This window comes from Alosa pseudoharengus, unplaced genomic scaffold, assembly GCF_046254945.1.
Source record: "Alosa pseudoharengus isolate Yale_2024_CS ecotype anadromous, Long Island Sound unplaced genomic scaffold, YU_APseudo_1.1 YU_APseudo_1.1_scf_1, whole genome shotgun sequence".
In the NCBI taxonomy this organism is placed as follows: Eukaryota; Metazoa; Chordata; class Actinopteri; order Clupeiformes; family Clupeidae; genus Alosa; species Alosa pseudoharengus.
This window is the reverse complement of record NW_027468564.1, coordinates 38,817,540-38,839,407: the sequence shown is the minus strand read 5'-3', so window position 1 is coordinate 38,839,407 and position 21,868 is coordinate 38,817,540. Positions and strand designations below refer to the sequence as shown.

The window sequence follows — 21,868 nt, the reverse complement described above, 5'->3', positions numbered from 1 at the left end:
GTGACCTAACATAGTCAAAACTGCACGAAATTGGAAGTGTAGGATCATTATGACACCCTCTGAATGCACGGCAAGTTTCGTGGAATTCCGTTCATGGGGGGCCACACAATAAATTAATTTATGTTACTATACACCAACTGGCCTGTAGGTGGCCGGAGACAGTTTTCTGTGAATATCTCGAGAACCGTAGGGCCTAGGAGGTCCACCTTTTTTTTGTATGTTGATCTCAAGGGGCCATGTCAACCCATCCCATTACCACTTATTTCATGTATAGCGCCACCTAGTTAAAAATTAAAAAGCAAAAAATTAGGTGTTTTCATCACAATATCTCTGGCTGACAAGGTCAAAACTGCACGAAATTGAAAGTGTAGGATCATTATGACACCCTCCGAATGCATGCCAAGTTTTGTGTACTTTCGTTCATGGGGGGCCTTACAATAAAATAATTTATGTGTACATTTAGTGACGTACACCAACAAGGATTCCCGGGACACTGAAAGACCGGGGTACACAAAACTTGGTGGGCATGTACCCCCACATGGATAGCATGGAACCGTCATTTTTCACAATAAATTAATTTATGTTACTATACACCAACTGGCCTGTAGGTGGCCGGAGACAGTTCTCTGTGAATATCTTGAGAACTGTAGGGCCTAGGATGACCATTTTTTTCCGTATATTTGCCTCCAGGGGTCATGTTAACCCATTTCATGTGCACACATGTGCACAAACAGATACACACGCACACACACACATTCACAGTAATCATACGTATGACCAGTGTTGGGCAAGTTACTTCAAAATCGTAATGTACTATACATTACTTATTACTGTCATTTCAAAGTAATTTGTTACATTATAATATTACTGTCTCTGAATTGTAAGGCATTACACTACTATTGCATTACTTTTAAGTTACTTTCACCAAAATATCTAGAAATATGGATTTGCCATTCTAAATGCAGTTTATTACGCTCAATGCAGCTCATTGCTCTTCCAATGGAGGGAGATGTGGTATAGCATAATGACTGAGCTAGGCTTAAGGCTAACAACATACAGTAAGAATGCAATAGGCGCAGTGCTCATGATGAAAAACAAGGAACAATCATAGTCAGAATTTTGTTAAAAACCGACAAAAGGTCAAAGTCTGGTAAATTGTGATATAAATACTGTAACTTTAAGGCCTAGGCCTGCTCAATAGAGAGCCTATTGTAAATCAAAGCTTAATAAAGACATGTCAAGATGGTGGCCTACTGGCCATTTCGGTGCCCTAAGTGAGTGACATTTAAATGGTAACTCAAACACCTAAAGTAAAATAAAAGGCCTATTATACAGACCATTAATGTGTGTTTTTTAACATTAATTTCTGAAGAAATGCTGTTTTCTTATAAATGCTGCACGGTCACTTTAAGAGCATTGATCTTTACGTTCTCATAATGCCCTTTTGTCAGCTCTTGTTTACAAGCCTTGTTTGTTGAGTTACATTGATAGCACAATATTAACAATAATATGCACAATGTTAAGTTGTTTTAAGCAGCCTTCATTGCTTTGGAAAGTATGCAATGATATGTTGCTTCACATTTCGTTTTGCAAATAAAAGTGAATTATGAGCCTGGTATCCACCTAGCTATCTGAATGGATTTTTTGTCGACTTGGCATATCATGTGCTTCATGTAGCCTAAATGCTTGGGAAACAAATTATTGAAGACCCACCAATTCCATTCTACTAGTACGTGGTGGAGATTGAGAGAACCCAAAAAGTATCAAACTTCCATGTACCATGGTGTTAGTGCATTCTGACATTGTAAACGTTATTGATGAAGAGTGAAACGCAGTTTGCAGTAAAGCTACTATTCATTGGTTACATTTGGGTGCCCCCTCTGTCCTTTGGTGCCCTACGCAGTGCGTGATGCGGGGGGTGGGAGCGGTGGCACTGCCAGGCTACACAATATTTTTCTGCATTTCTATCCCTTTATTCTCTTTAATTCAAGTTCACAGCTCAAAGCTGTCATGCACTAGAAGAACATAGTTTGTGTTTTATCAAGAATAAAAAAGATTAGCGTGGCACCACTTTAGATGTTTCATTAAATGACTTGTGCTATTTCGCGAGGCATAGTGAGATCTTTTGGTTTCGCACACAAAGTGCACTAACTATTATGTTCTTCATATCCTTGTCTCTGACAAGCTAAAAATAATGAGCGTAGGCTTATGTCCATCCCGCAAATAGAGTCCGACTTTGAGTCTTCTGCAGCCACAGTCATCTTCAACCAGTATCAGGAGATACGTTCTACTATTTTTCGCGGATTTTTTCTCCTCTGTTGTTCTCGCGGTGGTGTTTGCTAATATGTATCAAAACAAAACAAGCGCTTAATTTTGGGTTAAATGCATTGTAACGCGCGTTACTGAAGTTTGTACCGAGTAAATATTACCCAATTGTTTTTTGTAATGCCTTACATTACCGCGTTACCGCAAACAGCAATACATTACAGTAATTACATTACTTTTGTAACGCATTACTCCCAACACTGCGTATGACATATACTCACACAGTAGACATATGTACGCTTCCATGCACAGGCACATACGCAGGCACACACACAAGCACGCACACACACACACACACACACACACACTCACACACACCCACACACATAACATAAACATAACACAAACAATCAAGAATTTCTCTGAATTATGAACAGGCAAGATGGAGGTGGGGTTGTATAAAATGAATTTTACATGTGAAATCTATGAACTAATCATGTTTTGGGACTTGTTGTCTAGCAGATACCAGTGAGAATTGAGTGTGGATAATGCAATTTAGTGAGACAGTTAGAATCATATAGGCCTTTCAGCGTGATTTCTTTTTGTGGAAAAAATGTGCTGGACTGGGCGGCGGTCATATTTTGTACCGCTCTGCGGTACATCTAGTTCAATCTATATTAGAAGTGGCCCGCTGCATAGTTTATACAGCGCATCCATATCTGAGCTGGCCCGAGAGTATTCTCTTAAGCGCATCCGCGTTAGAGCTGGCCCAGCACGCTATTCTATTCAGCGCATGAGCGCAGCCCAGGGCAACGCAGCCCATCAAGTTGCTACATACTGTACAGTGTATCATACACCGATAACACTTCATATCCCAAAATGCGTTGCATCGTTAATGCCGCCTTTTCTGTTCATAAACAAAACATGTATCCATGCAACCAGATAGGGTGACCACCCGTCCCGCGTAGTGCGTGCGCGCACAGCGTTTGAAGCCCAATTCATGCGTCCCGCAAATTGAGACTGTGTCACGCATAATCAATGCTTACTCAAAAAAAAGTTGGTCGCTCTATATCCTGCAGCCGGTTGCACCAGTTGAACGTAAGTTCCATCTTAGCTTAGTTCTAACGTAACTTAGAACTCTAGCTTAGTTCAACGCACTACGTTGAAGTTTACGAGATACTAAAATGTATCGGGTTGCATCAAACTGAATAGTTTCAACGTAACACCAGAGAATCGGTAGACGGGCTCTGGTAACACAAGTTATGACTTAAATTACACCCCCCTCTCCCTAGGTGTAAGGTAATTTGTTAACATGGTTTTCTCATTTATATTGTGGGGATGTTAAATTTAACAAAGTACAAGTTGAGAAGAGTTACATACGCGACCGATTACACACATTTAATTTAGCTACTTGAGCAGTGTTTGAATGTTTGTATTCACTGGAAATCATATGGACCTAGCAGTATACAAATAGGCTACCAAACATCTATCATTACCACACAAAGCATACATTTCATTGCTGTGGATTGAGCTGTTATCAGAGATTTCATTAGCCATAGGCCTACTTGAAAGAGTGTTAACGTTACCATTACCTTCACTAACGTTAACGTTATCCACTGCGGTAGCCTATACGTTAGGCCAAGTGGTGGCTGAAATATTCCCAAAGCACATATAGGCCTACAACAAAATAAAGTCTGTTATTTTCAAATACAGTGTTATTTTATTCCATACAACAAAGTAATTGCGGAGGAAGTCAAACCCAATGTGGCTTTATCATACAACATTACAGTGAACGTTAGGCTACCCAGAATACTGAACAGTTTTTTTCCCCCTGCGCCTGAATTACTAACACGCAAGTTCACCATCCTTCCTCCCCCTTCTTGTTCCGTGAACCTCTGGAGTTGTGAGTTAAGACTTTTTTTTAACTGTTCCTGTGGTGTTGAGCAACTATAATTCCTGTTAATCCTACAATTTTACAATATAATTTATGTAAAGTGAATAAATAATGAAAAATAAATAAAATGAAATAGCTAAAGTAAATCATAAGTGGAAGTGCTTCTGTCAATTCATTGAATGTTCAAAGTATTATGAATCTTTATTTAGAAAAAAAAATACACATTGGTTGGCCTATTCATGATACATCAGCAATTACACATGTTTAGGGGAATAGGGCATATTAATATACCCTGTAAGGTGGTATGTGCTAGAAATGGGTAAACCACTATCAGTGAGTCTGCTCGTGAGGTGGGGGCATCACCGCGCCAGGCAGTGTCCCACATTGTCCCTCAGAAACATACCCCTTGTCCCCCCTTGGGCTTATTAGCAGGTGGTCACCCTACAACCAGACAAACTGGCGAAGCGAAAGATTGATAATCGGAGCTTTCAAGATAGGTGGGAAAACGATTATATGTTCATATTATTCAAGGACAAACCCGTTTGCTTGGTATGTGGATTCACCGTAGCTGTCACTAAAGAGTACAACATAAAACGGCACCACGTTGAACGTGACTGTCATGACGTGAACTGTCATGAGTTCATGACGTGACCTGTCATGAACTGTTAATAGTTACAATTACAATTTTGATAGTTGTTAAATGTTTTATAGTTCACCTGCAAAAATAGGCCAATATATTTTTTCTATTCAGATATTCAATATATTTTTTCTATTAGGCTATATTCAGAAATGCCTGCATTCTATTTTTTCTTGTGTGTGTATACAGTTTTAATTCAATAAAAACATCGGTTATTCAATGTTGAGCTTGGCCCGCGACATACTCCCAGTTCTTAATTTTGGCCCCCTGTGAATTTGAGTTTGACACCCCTGGCATAGAGCATTTCTGGCACATTTCCTGCTTGGCCAGAAGGTGGCGCTATGTTAGGCCTGTGAATTACGCATGTGAATATCATCACAATAATGATATCCAAGTTTTTATAAAGTTTCAGATCAATCACTTAAGGCATTGTCCATTGTCCATTTCACATTTCCTGCTTGGCCAGGTGGTGGCGCTATGTCAGGCACCATGGGGTGTCTGGATATCATCATAATTCCATCTATTAACCTGAGAAGTTTCAGACCATTCATTCAATGCACTGTGATTTATGACACATTTCCTGTTTATCTGGTGAGATATTAAAATCATATCAAATATATGAGTTATCAAAAATCCCTTTACAATTTAACATCAGCGACATCTTGGCATAATATTTGCCAAATTTCAGATGAATCTGACAAACCGTCTAGGTTTGTTCAAATTGATCATATGGCATCAGTATAATTGTCATTCTTTCTGTTGCCAGTTGGTGGCGCTATGCCAAACATGCATTATGGGCATGTGAATATTATCATTAACATGGTCTTCAATGACCTGTGAAATTTAAAACATTTCAAGCCATGCATGGTGAATTATGACACATTTATTGTTTATGTGGAAGGGTATTAAAATTAATAATTTCGCCATTTCGTCAAATTACAACATATCAAAAAAAAGCTTCACAATTTATAATCAGGAACATCTCGGCGTCATGTATACCAACTTTGACATGAATCGGATCAACCGTCTAGGAGGAGTACGTTAAAATTGATCATGTCCACAACGCACAAAATCTCAATTACCTCACTTCCTGTGGGCGTGGCTAATGGCATGTTAATACAAAAGTTGTTTGTTTTTGGGAGTTACATACACCCACCAAATTTGGTGTGTGTATCTAAAACTATATGCCAACCACAAGTCACAGTGACATAAGGGGGCACTATGGAGTTCCTGGGCAACGCCCGGTGCCAAGCTTTTATCCCTGTCTATTCACTGTATCACTTGCCAAATTTCATGCGTTTTCACCCATGGGAAGAACCTCTTTTGGCATCATGATTCATCACATATTTCATCACATATTAGTCTGCACAAAATCCCAAATACCTCACTTCCTGTTGGGCATGCATTGTACATACGAAAGTCGTTCATCTTGGGGAGATACAGACACCTACCAAATTTGGTGTGTGTAGCTGAAAGTATATGCCAACCACGGGATCAGTCATCTAAGGGGGCGCTAGCGAGTCTCTGGGCCATACCCGGGGCCAAGCTTTTTTACCTAGCTGCTTTGTGTGACACCTGATGTGTGTGCCAAATTTCCAGACTTTTCGATTATGTTAACCACCTCAAAATATTTGCCAACAACGGGATCAAGTTCAAGTTCAAGTTCAATTTATTTCTTTGTCCCAAATGGGCAATTTGATTGCAGACAGGATCACATACCACACGACAAGACACAACACGATACAATACAGACAGATATGCACAAAATAATAATTTAGTTGTGATAAATAGGTCTGACAATGCCTAAAAAGTCAGTAAAACCAAGATAAAAACTTCAATAAATAAACTAAACTAAATGGACAAATCTATTTTTTCCTGCTGTGTGCATTCAGTACTTGGATAGAGAAGGGGATGAAGGGATTTTTGTACCTCTGTTTAAAAGCAATAGGAGTTTTAAAACGCAAGCCAGATGGCAGCAGCACGTATTCAGAATACAGGGGATGGCTTGTGTCTTGATATATTTGTATCGCTTTGTTGAACACCTGCTTATTAAAATATTCGGTGAGACTAACAAACTTCACTCCCACTATCTTACTGGCCATATTTACAATCTTGGAAAGTGCATTTTTGTCTCTGATGGTGACATTTCCATACCAGCAGATAATGGAGAATGTGAGGAGTGACTCAATAAAAGCTTTGTAAAACAATGCCATCAATGTTTTGTCCACCTGAAACTTAGCCAGTTTCCTAAGTGCAGAGAGTCTTTGTTGCCCTCTCTTGCACACCGAGGTGGTGTTCAGGTCGAATTTAAGCCGGTCATCAACAGAGATGGCAAAAGTACTCACTTCCCATACTCAAGTAGAAGTATAAATATTTGTGTTAAAAAATACTCTGGTAAAAGTAAAAGTACTGATTTAACTTCTTTACTCAAGTAAAAGTAACAAAGTATAGGCTTAGAAATGTACATAAAGTATAAAAGTAAAAGTAGTCTTGTGAATAACAGCCATTTTATTTTTTATGCAACGGTACCTAGACCATACAAATGTTACTACAGTGCAAGAGTGCCAGTGTCTCTTTTTAAATCTTCCCGTAACATGTTGGGGCATTTCTGGGTTTTGCCAGACAAATAGGTCCAACACCACAGTATGAGAAACATCCCAATAACATGCACCACCATGCTTTACTGTCTTCAGTGTACTGTGGCTTGAATACAGTGCATGTGCAAGGGTCCGGTGCCATGTGATCCTTTGTTTGTTCCCCATGTGCTTTGTGTTTACCTGCCTGTCACCTGTCTTTGTCTCCGCCCCATCTCCTTATTTGGTCTGTGCTTAGTTTTCCCTCCTTTTCTGTTTCCACACCTGTTTTCTGTTATTGTCTTGTTGGTCTCGTCCAGTCCTCTGTCTTTCTGTTAATTAGTCTGTTAGTTTAATTATGGTTTCCACCTGTCTTGTTTTACCCTGATCATTGTCCTGTGCCCTGTTACCCCTGTGTATGTAAACCCTCTGTCTCCTCTCAGTCTCAGTCTTTGTCGGTTATTAGTCTTATTGTGTTGTATTACACACGGTTTGTCCAAGTACAGAATAAAGAATCTTGTAAATTCTAAGGTTGTGGTGCCTTGCATTGCGTTTTGGCTCAGCTCTCCCCAGCTTACTGTGACAGCATGCGGGTCGTTGGACAAACTGTCTGCGGCCAGAACGCTATACAGTTGAGAAGAGAGAGAGAGAGAGAGAGGGAGAGGGGAGAGGAGAGAGGAGGGGTTGTATGGTGTGGCAGATGAAAAGTCCATGACAGCACTATGCTATAGCATAAGGCATGGTGAAGGGTAGTCAACACTAGCACAGGTATGGTCAGTGACCACCGTCGCACGCATGACTGGGGTGCCAGTCACAAGAGGACACAGCAGGGTGGTACATTCCAAAAATGCCTGAGGTGGTTGAAGTTTTTGAGATTCTTGGGATTACAAGAAGTCCAATATTCTGTGATCGTAGCGGTCTAGGTGGGTTGTATGGGACTAGGAGACCTTTAATATATTCAGGTGTCCGGCCATTCATGGCTTTGTATATTGAAAGTAATATTTTTAAGTCAATGTGACTTTTAACAGGTAGCCAGTGTAAAGATGCTAGGATGGGGGAAGTATGTTGTAATATGTCTAATCATGCAGGTGACTCCATGTCATATCCATTGCACTGCTTCACTGGGGGACCTTGTCATGGTGGAAGTGCACTCTGACGACAGGCTCTTTGAAGACCAGAGGGTGAAGAACTTCTGTTCCCGTGTTACCGCTGGCTTAGCTCCAAGGCAGGGCTGAGACCCATGTTTATTCTTTATTGCCATGTTATCATGTTATGGTATTTTGTTGCACTATAGAATATAGTGCTGAATCACTGCTGAATGTTCCCCCCCCCCCAACACATAATACATATGAGGTCAGGTCTGCAAGTGTAATAATTGTAGGTGCTATCTTAATTGTGTCCTCATCCTAACTGGGCCTGGTATGTGTGTGTGTGTGTGTCTGTGTGCGGAAGTGTTCTCTTTCTGCACCTGCTATTCCCACACAAAGTCACAAAATTGTTACATTTAAACCACTTTCACCTGTTCTGATTAAGTTCTAAGAAATAGTCACCCATAATTATCAATCAAGTTTTCTATTTTTTCACCTTTTTATAATGGAATTTCCTAATTGTCTCTCAAAAAACAAAAATGATCATATGATAAATGTGATTATTACCATATGTAAATGGCAAATACGAATACAAATACATACAAATACATAAATGATGTCTATATCATTGGTAATTGAGGTAAAGTAAACATATGTTAAGTATTTTTACATGCATTCTTATCCACCAGACGTGGGAACATGTGCTGTGTAACAAAAATAATATTTTATAACATGTTATGAACACCATACAAGGGTTAAAGTTCTAGCTGGCACAGAACACATTTCTTTTCATCACCATCATTTTATTGCATTCTACCTTGAGAAAGCGTCTCGCAAACACATTTCTGGCTATGTCCTTTCATAACCAGTAAAAAACAGCATGATTTCTAAAATCATCCCTGTGTCTTTGACCTTCAAGGCAAATTGCCATTCCAGGATACTCACCCGATAGCCTATAAACAGAGGCAGAGACAACTGGACGAGGCTCACAACAACTTCAGGTCAGTCTATTGAGAGATCTCTTTAATAAATGGAAAAAGCTTGCTCTCTGAAGTGCTAAACCAACATATACTTTGCACACTGTTCTTTAAATGGTGAAATCTATTTAGTGAAGGGAAAGGGCTGTGATTGTTCTCTGTTTCCCTGAGTACAGAACACTCACAGAGCTCATGTCTCTATTAGAATTGGAAACGGTCAAGGCCGTTGAGGCCAGGTATAGACTGCGGACCCAAAAGAAGACTCAGAGACAGAGGGTAGATTAAATGTAGACAAACACAAACTCTGCAGATCAGGGAGAATCATTTGGTAACAGAAAAGACAAATAGGCAACTCAAAAAATGTCAAAAACCACAGCGGAGGTACAGGCAGGGTCCAGTCAGACCGCCAAAGACAGAGAGGCAGAGAGGTCTGTGTATAGTTAGGAGGATAAATACACAGGTACCTGTAGCCTTTGGCCAGAAAAACAGTTACTCCAACAGGAGCAGGACCATTTGCAAGAATCCGCTCTGAAAGCCACAATAATCTGGCAAAGGGTAGGTTGCACCAACATGGATCAAGTTTTAACCTGGATTAAATCAAGGTTTTTCCATTAATGAAGTTTAAAGGTAATTAGGTTTACATTTAAAGCTTGGTTGATGCAACCCACCGGTCAAGGAGGGGTATATTTCCTCAGCATATTAGGTCATATCATAGATTATTATGAACATTATTTGAACAGTGAAAATAATAATAAAAGAGTTTTTGAACTTTAATGTCACTAATGCTGATTATTCAATTATTCATTTGAATTTAAATATTTAAAATACTTTCACAGCAAAAATGATATATGTGATTAATTTAGATTAATTAATCACAGAGTATGTAATTAATTTGATTACAATTTTTAATCGATTGACAGCCCTAGTTTATACACAGTGCAAACAAACTGTTTTAAACTCTAAAAGATTAGATGTTTTTTTGGTCTTGCCTATTTCTCCTAAACATACTTGAGGTCAATTTCTCCTAAACAATTGAGCTCAGCTAGGCTTTGACTGTAACATGAATTAAAATGAATAACAATTTAAATTAGTGTCCACTTCTATTTCTCGTGCATGTATGCATTCCTCCATTTTGTTCACTAGAAAAACATCTCAACATTTTGAAATACTACATTTTCTTTTTATTTTGCTACATTTCAAAAGTGTAATGTGTTTACCTGTATGGCGATGGGCAGCATCAGACCCTGAGGGTTGCAGTAGAGCAGGACCAGGGGAGCGGTGAGGTACTGCTGCCTGCCAGCAACTACATTTCCCACAAGCCCATCCAACATCTTGTAGTCACACAGGAAGATGTTCCCTTTCTGAGTGGTTTAGTGTAGTGGAGGGCAAACAATACATAGACAGTAAATATAGAAAAGAGTTTAGCATCAGACATAACATGAACTAGCTTCACACAGATGAAAAAACAACATATTTGTGTTGGTCTCTTTTTTCTACAAACATTCATGATTGAAGCTACACTTCAATCAGTCCAGTCAAAGGGGCCTTTGTTGGCCATGCTACCTTTCCAGCAACTTAAATTAATCATTGGATTATTGGATTCATGCTTTTTATGCTTATGCTTTTATGCTTAAAAAAAGAGAAATATTTCCTAACAAAAAGCCTTTCAGCAAATTAAATGTAATTATATATTTTCAGTTAATTTGCATAATGCTATATACTGTGCTCAAATCAACTGATTTTTTCCCCAAGCTAGACTGTTGATCAATGCGTTGCCTACCACTATCTCTGCCTTCAAGGTGGTTTCTCCTAGAAGGCCTTTGACCATCTCCTCTGTGACGAGGAAGTTCTCGGGCACCTTTGAGCAGCGCTGGATCAGCATGGGGTTTAGGCCATTCAGGAACTGGTAGCCAAAGAACTCGTCCTTGTCCCAGTGGTCCTCAACGTATTCTGCAAAGCATTCCATGTAAGAACATTTGCAACAGATACAGCCAGTGCTATGTTCTCATTATGCAATTATGCACATCCAAGTACGATGATTACCAATGGTTTTGTTTGTGATGTCACAATGGATCATGTGCAGCTGGTCGATGCTTTCCCAGGATTCTTTGTTGTCAGCTAATCCATTGAGCTTCAGATAAATTAACCTACACACACACACACACACACACACACACACACACACACACACAAACACACACACACACACACACACACACACACACACACACACACACACAATAATGATCTATAATTATGACCGCCGCGCAGCGAAGCGGCGGTCATATAGGTTTAGTCAGATTTTTTCTTTTTTTCTTTTTCGCATGTCCAAATTTCCGTCAATGATTCCCGGGACACTGAAAGACCGGGGTAGACGAAACTTGGTGGGCATGTAACCCCATATGGATAGCATGGAACCATCGTTTTTCATTTTGATCTGTAGCCCCCCCGCTGGACTGCACCCCCCGATAGGAGGGTAGGGCAGACACAGTTTTCTGTGAATATCTCGAGAACCGTAAGGTTTAGGAGGACCATTTTTTTTTTTGTATGTTGATCTCAAGGGGCCATGTCAACCCATTCCATAACCACTCATTTCATGTATAGCGCCACCTAGTTAAACACAAAAAAGTAAAAATTAGGTGTTGTAATCGCAGGTATCTGTGACCTAACATATTCAAAACTGCACGAAATTGGAAGTGTAGGATCATTATGACACCCTCTGTATGCACGCCACGTTTCATGGAATTCCGTTCATGGGGGGCCACACAATAAATTAATTTATGTTACTATACACCAACTGGCCTGTAGGTGGCCGGAGACAGTTTTCTGTGAATATCTCGAGAACCGTAGGGCCTAGGAGGTCCACCTTTTTTATGTATGTTGGTCTTGAGGGGGCATGTCAACCCATCCCATTACCACTTATTTCATGTATAGCGCCACCTAGTTAAAAATTAAAAAGCAAAAAATTAGGTGTTTTCATCACAATATCTCTGGCTGACAAGGTCAAAACTGCACGAAATTGAAAGTGTAGGATCATTATGACACCCTCCGAATGCATGCCAAGTTTTGTGTACTTTCGTTCATGGGGGGCCTTACAATAAAATAATGTATGTGTACATTTAGTGACGTACACCAACAAGGATTCCCGGGACACTGAAAGAACGGGGTACACAAAACTTGGTGGGCATGTAACCCCACATGGATAGCATGGAACCGTCATTTTTCGTTTTGATCTGTAGCCCCCCCGCTGGACTGGACCCCCCGAAAGGAGGGTAGGGCAGACACAGTTCTCTGTGAATATCTTGAGAACTGTAAGGCCTAGGATGACCATTTTTTTCCGTATGTTTGCCTCCAGGGGTCATGTTAACCCATTTCATGTGCACACATGTGCACAAACAGATATACACACACACACACATACATTCACAGTAATCATATGACACATACTCACACAGTAGACATATGTACGCTTGCATGCACAGGCACATACGCAGGCACACACACAAGCACGCACACACACACACACACACCCACACACACACACACACACACTCACACACACACACACCCACACACATAACATAAACATAACACAAATAATCAAGAATTTCTCAGAATTATGAACAGGCAAGATGGAGGTGGGGTTGTATAAAATTAATTTTACATGTGAAATCTATGAACTAATCATGTTTTGGTACTTGTTGTCTAGCAGATACCAGTGAGAATTGAGTGTGGATAATGCAATTTAGTGAGACAGTTAGAATCATATAGGCCTTTCAGCGTGATTTCTTTTTGTGGAAAAAATGTGCTGGACTGGGCAGCAGTCATATTTTGTACCGCTCTGCGGTACATCTAGTTTACAGTTTACAGTATACATCGGAATCTCAGTATAATCTCTCCACACATATTAGTAATCCTTCTCATGGATAATAAAGAATGTCCACTCTCAGGTTAGCACACACACACACGCCTTTACTTGACCAACTTCAACGGTGTACATTACACACACACCACTTGCATCACTTTACACAATCCTTACGCAGTGACTTGTATCAACACAAGCAGCACAAAGACAAATCATAGTCACTCTAGGACATCTTCCCAAAATTCTTCACAATATTCATGTGTAACCACATTATATGATAAGGCATATTATGCATACAAGCTTTTCATTTTGAAAGGCATTGAACGGCTTTATCCATGACCTCACTTTCAGTTATATTTACTTTGGTCTTCAGTTATATGTACTTATGATTTGGTATTCACTTACTATGTATAGATAAGGCTATTACAGTTATAAAAAATACATATTTTTAAATGGCAACACTATTTTCCACATTTCGGGGGCTCAGAGAGGTGTACGGAAACTCCTGCTTCTTGTTCCGCTCCTCAATAAGATCAGAGAGCTCTCTCAGATCCTTCTGAAAATCTGCAATGATCTTGCAAGGGACTTCTTCATCAAACAGATCTTCTGGGAAACTTCCCAATATGTGCTGGAATGTTTAGAGTGTGGTGTAAAAAAAAAAAAAGTTACTAATAACAAAGTTGATAATGACATGTATGACATAAAAAGCAACAGACATACAAATGTAGGCAATAGTTAATATTATATCAGTCCCAGCAGCAACACTATATGGCACTAAGGCAACAGTTTGCAAAATGTCTGACATGAATAAAGATTTTCTTGGAACATAATTAACATAGTTTGTTTTTGTTATCGTGTAACAATAAGACAATGGAAAACACCGTCAATCAGTATAATAAAATGGAACACACAAGAAAGATATTCAGAATTTTAAAAAGATGGATTTTTTTCACTTTTGTTAAATTGAATTTGCAGTTTCAGTGAAAACATGCAGTTTGATTATGAACAAAAACTCACCTGATCTGAAAATGTTTGGCTCAGCAGGCTCTGGCCAGCCATGGCATTCACTGTCGTACCTATATCAGGTAAAGTCTCCAGAATGGTGTCCATTGTGGTCTGGCCTTTCTCCTTGGGAGGGGGCTTTCTGAGGGCAGTGGGGTAGTTGGGCATCCAGCCGCCAAAGTCAAACTACATGGGGCAATTGGACGCAAGAGCGTTTAGACACGAGTTAAAAAAAGAAAAATGGAATGTGGACGTTGTTAAATTACCTGTCCGCCAAAGTCCAAATGAGGCGTACATGTCACATTTGGGTCAGATATTTAAGGATATTTATACAAGGAAGTCCAGTGCACCACTATCCTAAGTTATAACATGGACAGTGTGTATGGCCTGTGTTTATGGTAGGGAGGTTTTCCTTTGCCCATTGGGGTCTCTGAGCTCATGTGTTATGGACTAAGGTGTTGATCATCTTTGCATAATGTTGATTCATAAAATAACATTGCTTGGTTTGGAGAGTGGTCAGGAAGCATAAAGGGAGGTTTTCCATTTCAGCAGTAAGCCCCTAGAGGCCGTAGGTTACACTGACTTTAGAAAAGCTTACTGTAGTAGCGTTGTTAGTCACGACACGCAAGCAGAGTGCCTAAAACCCCCCTTAGCTGTTCTAATTAATATATTATATTCTAATAAAGCTGTTCTTGAATTTCCCCTTGGGGATCAAAAAAGTATCTATCTATCTATCTAATGAAAATGAAGGCACAGTTTTTATAGCCATACATGCGTGTTCACTTTTGGCTCCTTGGCTATCAATTTGGTAACGATAACGGGCTATTTGACGTCTTTAGAACACTAAACATGTCAAATGTTGAGTTAGTCTACATTATTTGACGTTAATCACTCCTAAAGTTAACTGATGGCTAAATAACCAAAAATTGTTTGCACCTCCAAATGGACGGTGACGTAGGTCTGTGACGCGAGTTTGTGTGAAAGAATAGAACAAAATTCGGTCATGGTGTATGTTGGTGCTGGATTTTACAACGGCATCAAACGCGATTCAGCCAATCATAATCAAGGACCGGAACAATCCGTTTCAGAATTTCCATTGTGGCCTCTGAGCTTATGTGTAGAGCATCTTCGCATAATGTTGATTCATAAATGTCACAATCCTGCCCTGGATCTCTAGATCCACGTTCATGTTTCTTGTGTATCATGTGTACTGCATTATGTTCCTGCCCTGTATTGATGTCTTTGGATTTTGTCATGTCTCCTGCTCCTTGTCACTTCCTGTGTCCTGTAGGCTTCTATGAGGTTCTCATCTGTCTTTTTGTCTATCCTCCCTTCCTTCCTTCCTTCTCTAACTCTAACAGGAAATCAAACAGGTGTCTCTGATTGCTGGCAAGTGTTGTCCATAGACAGTAAACGTGTTGCCCCCCGCAATATGGCGGCCGCGTTTACGTATGCCACCTAATAGAACTCGAGCCCAATGCGCTATCTAGCTTTCTAATATCTATGGTTGAGATGTCCTGCTCACTCACGCATCACTTTTAAGAGATATCAATTACTGATGATACGGCGCAGCACCTCTTAGGCTAGAATAAACAGACACGCAAATTGCAGAGAATATGAGCTTATACCAAAGCCTAAAAATGTACATAGACTCTTCCTACTTATTGACCCTGATAATGAGATAATGTTTGATAGTTCTGGAGACATGGATGAATAGTTATTATACAATGTGGAGGTATTTAAGGATTAAGTCCCGCCCTCCATACAAATGAATGGCGGAGGCTAGGCTAGTAAATCCAGCCATTTCATAGTCAACACCATATTGAACAATGGGGCTAGGATCCAGCGCCAGTCGGCTCTGACGATGCGGCAAGTTCCAAAGCTGGAAATGACGCATGGACCAACGTTGATTTTTATTGGATGTTCTGTGAAAAGAGAATCGTCCTCCAGTTCACAGGGTGGCGATAATGCACATACCTTGCTTGCCACCTAACAAGAAGAAGAAAAAGTTGCTTGGGAACGCTTGGAGTCCGAGTGGAGTCGCCCGTTTGGCTGTAGCCAAAGTCCTTTTAGGCAAGTCCCTCCTCTCGGCGGCCATATTGCAACACTTTTTGGGCACTTATTGGGCATCTATTTCGGCAGAAATGCACTTGCGCAAGGCTTCACGACACTAATCTCGCTCCAGCGGCAAGATCACAACATATGATTGGCACGATGTCTTCACAACACACCACATTATTGGCTCAATGTATTCATAACACAGCACGTGATTGGCTCAATGTATTCACATGTCGACGTTTTGCCGCAGAAAGGGTGTGATATGTGTAGACAACTGTGTTACAAACTAACCCCATGCATTTCTATGGAGGATTTTTTGAGTGCTGTGTCTCCTCATTAGAAAGTCTCTGCTGTAGCCGCCGGATAGGTACCCACCCACCAACATGTACGGGCATGAGAGCAAGTGCTCAACACAGACTTTTGTGCACGGAGCTGGTTCCAAATGTTCCATGCGGCGCCATACTTGAAAATGGCGTATGCTAACATGCCAAAGCTAATCTGCACACTCTTGACAATGCCTGCATGCATCCCTAATTATTGCCTTCATTGCTTTCCACCTGTGCCTTGTTAGTCTTGTTAAGTCTTGTGTGCTTTGCTGGATTATTTCGTCTCTTGTCAGGTTCGTGCCATGTTCTTGTCTATTGTCAGTCTAAGAGTTTGTATTCTTGTTAAGTTTTCTGTAAAGTTTATGTGTGAAAGAAGACACGTTAAAATCGAGTTTAATACCACTTCGGTTCCACTGAATCTGCGTTTGGGTCCAATCTGCTATCCTGGCCAACTGGCCCTGACAATAAAAGACAACAAGGCAATGGTCTGCTCTATCTCAAGTCAATGGGGGCTTTCTGAATGCAATAGATTAACTAGGCATCCAACTGCTAGTGTTTAACTGAAAAGGGTCGGCCTGGGTTTGATTCTGGGCATCCAACTGCTAGTGTTAAACTGAAAAGGGTCGGCCTGGGTTTGATTCTGAACACACTGATGAGAGCCCATGGCGCTTTTGGATAAAAGTGTCTACTAAATCTCAGTTCACTTTAAAAGGGGCGATCATTTTAGAATCTGAACCAAATAGATACACAGACCCTTTTTTAAAAGTTTACCTGTCCATTGTTGACAGCAGCATGTTGAGCGGATGCAGTGAAGATCACCATGGTAACAAACTTGATGAGATCGCTCACTGTCTGAAAAGACTCAGGTACGCCTGTGGAGGAATAAGACATCGACATGTAAATAAAAAATCTGCACAAAACACAAAACAACTCCATCAGCATAAAAGTGCATTCACATCTGTGAAACATCAGATGACGACAAAATGAACTGAAAACCATGCAGTCATGACAGCACAAGGAATTGGCGGCCATTGATCCGTGTGTGTTCTCACATTCTAAATTCCTCATGAAATCCTGTTGTTCCCAGGGAACTGTTGGGTGACATTTATTAAAGTGTCTTAAAATAGATTTTAGAGTTAGGTCTTTTTTATTTGTAATTCCATTTTTTTTATTCCTAAAAGACAGTATTACTGCACACACCTGTGCTGCTCCTTTCCAGGAATCCATTGGTGAAGATCTCTCTGATCCAGCTCTGCAGTTCTGTGTCCTTCTGCACATGCTCATCAGATGTGTAGTAATGTTGCAAGACTCCTGTTACATACCTGCAAATGACCACATGATTCAGTGTCTTATATAGTTGTCTGTATACATGAAGTCATTGTGAAAGTGAACAGTGAAATCATATTTAAATAGTTTGACTCTTTTTTAAACACGCACACACACACACACACAAATAAAGAGGGGGGGGGGGGGGGGGGGGGGTACAATTGGCAACCCTACTCTGACTCAAACGGTAAGCATACTTGTTGATGATGTTCCACAGTTGTGTGCCATCATCTCTGTAGTAGTAGTTGGGGACGTCCTCCAGGCCTCTCTCAGAGATGTTCTCAGGCAGACAGAGGGAGCTGTAGGTCAGGGAGGAGGTTCCACGCTTCAGCAACTCAGGCAATGACTCTCCACCAATGCCGGCATACTAGGATTATACATAATGAATTTATAAGGATAAAGTATAAAATACCACAGTTTATCTGAAATCATAATCAAATTAAAATGGTCCTTGTATACAAATATACTTGTATAGTATATCTCTATAATATTGCTGCTGTCGGATGGAAACCTAGTAACTCCTTACTCATTACCTAACAGTAGGGATCATATCAACATCCATTTTTTACGGTTTCATTATGTAAAGCTGTATGAGTACCAAGGTAATGGATCCATCGTCGGAAATCAAGCCACTTCTTGCCAGGATGTTGATGTGGAGTGTGTAGCGGGTGTGGGGAATGAGGAGCTACAAGGAAAACAGTAAAGAGAAAATTCAGCATGTGGTATACGGACAGTTCCTAAAGACAAATTAAAATAATAATATACTTGGAACTAATTAGATAGATAGATTCAGACAGTATAGACAGCATCTCCAAATTCAAATGATCAGCCCATGTGATGCTCTATTTTTCTAATCATTCTTGGATATTTTTTGTTCTTCCTGGAACACTGAATTGTTTGGTAATAGGCCTCACACCAGCTAATGCATGTGAGATTACACCCGCAGATTCAATACCTTGAAAAGAGGGTGCGGGGATGGGAGGTTCCGCAACGTTGCCATGGCAAACACCTCAGACAGCATGTGAGTTCTCAGCAGGTGAGAGTCGAGCGCTTGCATGCTGAACTCTGCGGCCCGCACAAAGATCTTAGCCAGCAGCCAGTCATGCTTGGGGTCGGTGGGCAGGAAGATGGGGTTTTGATGGGGTCCAGCGTTTTGCCCTAACTGTGGAGAAATGACAAATCCATGAAACTAGAACAGGTTGACATTTATACACAGTGCAAAAAACTGTTTTAAACTCTAAACTAACAGGGGTATTTCACAAAACCTAGAAAAGGGATTAAGCTGGGATTTTTGACTATCCTGGATGAATTTAGCATTGACTTGGTTTCACAAAAGACAAGAGGTGGCACATAAGTTACCATGGGGATTTATTCTCTGCACCTAGCCTGCTCCCGACTAGGCTAACAGCCAAGCTGTTCAGCAAGTTAATTCTAATGGTAATTATGACCGCCGCGCAGCGAAGCGGCGGTCATATAGGTTTAGTCAGATTTTTTTTTTTTCTTTTTTTTTTTTTCGCATGCCCAAATTTCCGTCAATGAGTCCCGGGACACTGAAAGACCGGGGTACACGAAACTTGGTGGGCATGTAACCCCACATGGATAGCATGGAACCATCGTTTTTCGTTTTGATCTGTAGCCCCCCCGCTGGACTGGACCCCCCGAAAGGAGGGTAGGGCAGACACAGTTTTCTGGGAATATCTCGAAAACCGTAGGGTTTAGGAGGACCATTTTTTTTTTGTATGTTGATCTCAAGGGGTCATGTTAACCCATTTCATGTGCACACATGTGCACAAACAGATACACACACACACACACACATACATTCACAGTAATCATACGTATGACACATACTCACACAGTAGACATATGTACGCTTGCATGCACAGGCACATACGCAGGCACACACACAAGCACACACACACACACACACACACATGTTTATAATGTTTATGACACGTTCATGACAGTGTCATGTCACTCTTATATCGATACCGTCAAGTAAAGCGTAACACTTTCAGTCGAGATAAAGGATAAATTATGAATTATGGCTCACATTCGTCCTGATTCTTCTGCTTCTAGGCACCACCATTATCAACTCTTGACATCACGGTAAAACACCCAGGTAAGCAGTAAAACACATTGAAGGATCAAAGAAAGAAAATAAATCACCAGCTTTAGTACAGCTGTCAATTTTTGTTCAGGGGGGAAACACTTTTTCAGTTCACTTAGGTATATGTTTTCTCTGTGTGTGTGTGTGTGTGTGTGTGTGTGTGTGTGTGTGTGTGTTGCAGAAATACAGAGCTTACCCACTAACCCCCCCCCCTCCCTCCCCCCCTAAAAAAGGCACTCAACTCTTTCACCAGCCACTATAGATATATAAAATGATTAAAATTATGTGCTACTGTCCAACTACTATCCATGATATACTGTGTAGCCTACATAATCTGATTTTAATATGTCTGTTATGAAATCATGCATTGACCCATTTAAGCCCAGCTCAGTTTTAAGAAACTTAAATACATGCATGCTTAGCATTTTGTGAAAAGAAATCATTAAGGCTACATTGACAAACTCTTAACCGTGAGCTGCCTATATATTCTCTGATTCTAATATTTAAAGATATCTAGGCATGTAAGCACAGCTCAGTTTTAAGAAATGCTTAAAGCCAAAAGACAATGTTGAATTTCGCTACAATTTATTTAAAATTGGTTTTTACTCTGGAACAGCTAACTATACAGGAATGCATTACACCTCTGTGTTCGGTAAGGTCTGCTGTTTATTCTGATATACGGTTTGTCATGTGTTGCGTGAAGAGTGTGTAGGCCTATGATATTCCACCGAGATGAATGGATGTGGAGATGGGCGCAGAGAATAATTATTAGCCTACATCTCTTGAAGTTATTTTTCTCGCGAACTGTGTATCACAGCAAATAGTGGCTAGCCAGCACCGTTTAAAAGCTGAGAAAAGGCTCTTTCATGTGACACATGTGTGATGAGTAACCTACTTCTCGAGGAGTTCAACAGAGAAGAATGGGTGAATTTGGACGCTCTTCATATGCCTTGTAGTGAAGTGAAGCTGAAGCGCTGCGCCATGCTGCGCAGGAGACTGCGGCTCACTGGTAGTTATTATAGCCTAGGTAACTTCAAATCAGCGCGTTTTACCCTTATTGGCTACTGCACATTACAAGATCTGTACGAGTTGATCCGCAGCACTGAAGTGAGAAATGATTTAACTCTTTGTGTAGCGCATGTGAGCGCTTTTTAACCCATTTCAACCTGAATATTGGTGGGGACATTTCAGTCGTAATTTGACATTGGTATGGACACGTCCTTCGGTCCCCACGCAAATCTACGCCCCTGTGAAGGAACATGTTCTCATTTTAGGTGTGGTGGACTCAACTAGAACTGCAGCAATTTATATATTAATTAATTGTGAACTATTTTGATAGGCAATTGTTATAATCTTGAGTATTGTCAAACCACATTCTGAATAATCTTTTGGGTGTAGACAAAGCAAAGCATTGAGTCTCGATCTCCTCGAGGTTTCTTTCTATATGTATCTCTAAGGTCTCTCTGTAAAGCGCCATAAACATGTGTAATGTTTTGGCGCTCTATAAGTGAAATTAAATTGAAATTGAAATTGAAAATATTGTACCAGCTAGGATTTCTTCGGTAATGAAAGAGTTACTTTGGGTCCAGGAGAGATGGTACAAGATGTTATCTAAACCCGATAAATAGATTGCCTACTCATAATGACCAGAGACTCATACTCAGAAATATTGTTAATTTATTCTGACTATCATGAGGCTCCATGACTCTGTTAACACAGGGCACCTGAACACACAACACAATTTTGA

The 21,868-nt window shown here is 40.4% G+C and overlaps 1 protein-coding gene across 1 annotated transcript; it reads right to left on the bottom strand.

Moving 5' to 3' along the window:
* Positions 1-13,385: 13,385 nt before the first annotated feature.
* LOC143118713 (polyunsaturated fatty acid lipoxygenase ALOX15B-like) lies at positions 13,386-20,100 on the bottom strand. Its single transcript, XM_076279789.1, has 8 exons — positions 20,065-20,100; positions 18,967-19,173; positions 18,610-18,696; positions 18,209-18,378; positions 17,886-18,007; positions 17,457-17,557; positions 14,317-14,487; positions 13,386-13,927 (listed from the first exon to the last, which is right to left on the bottom strand). Exons 1-8 carry the CDS (start codon positions 20,098-20,100, stop codon positions 13,748-13,750), a joined length of 1,074 nt encoding a protein of 357 aa, XP_076135904.1. The 3' UTR covers positions 13,386-13,747.
* Positions 20,101-21,868: the final 1,768 nt, after the last annotated feature.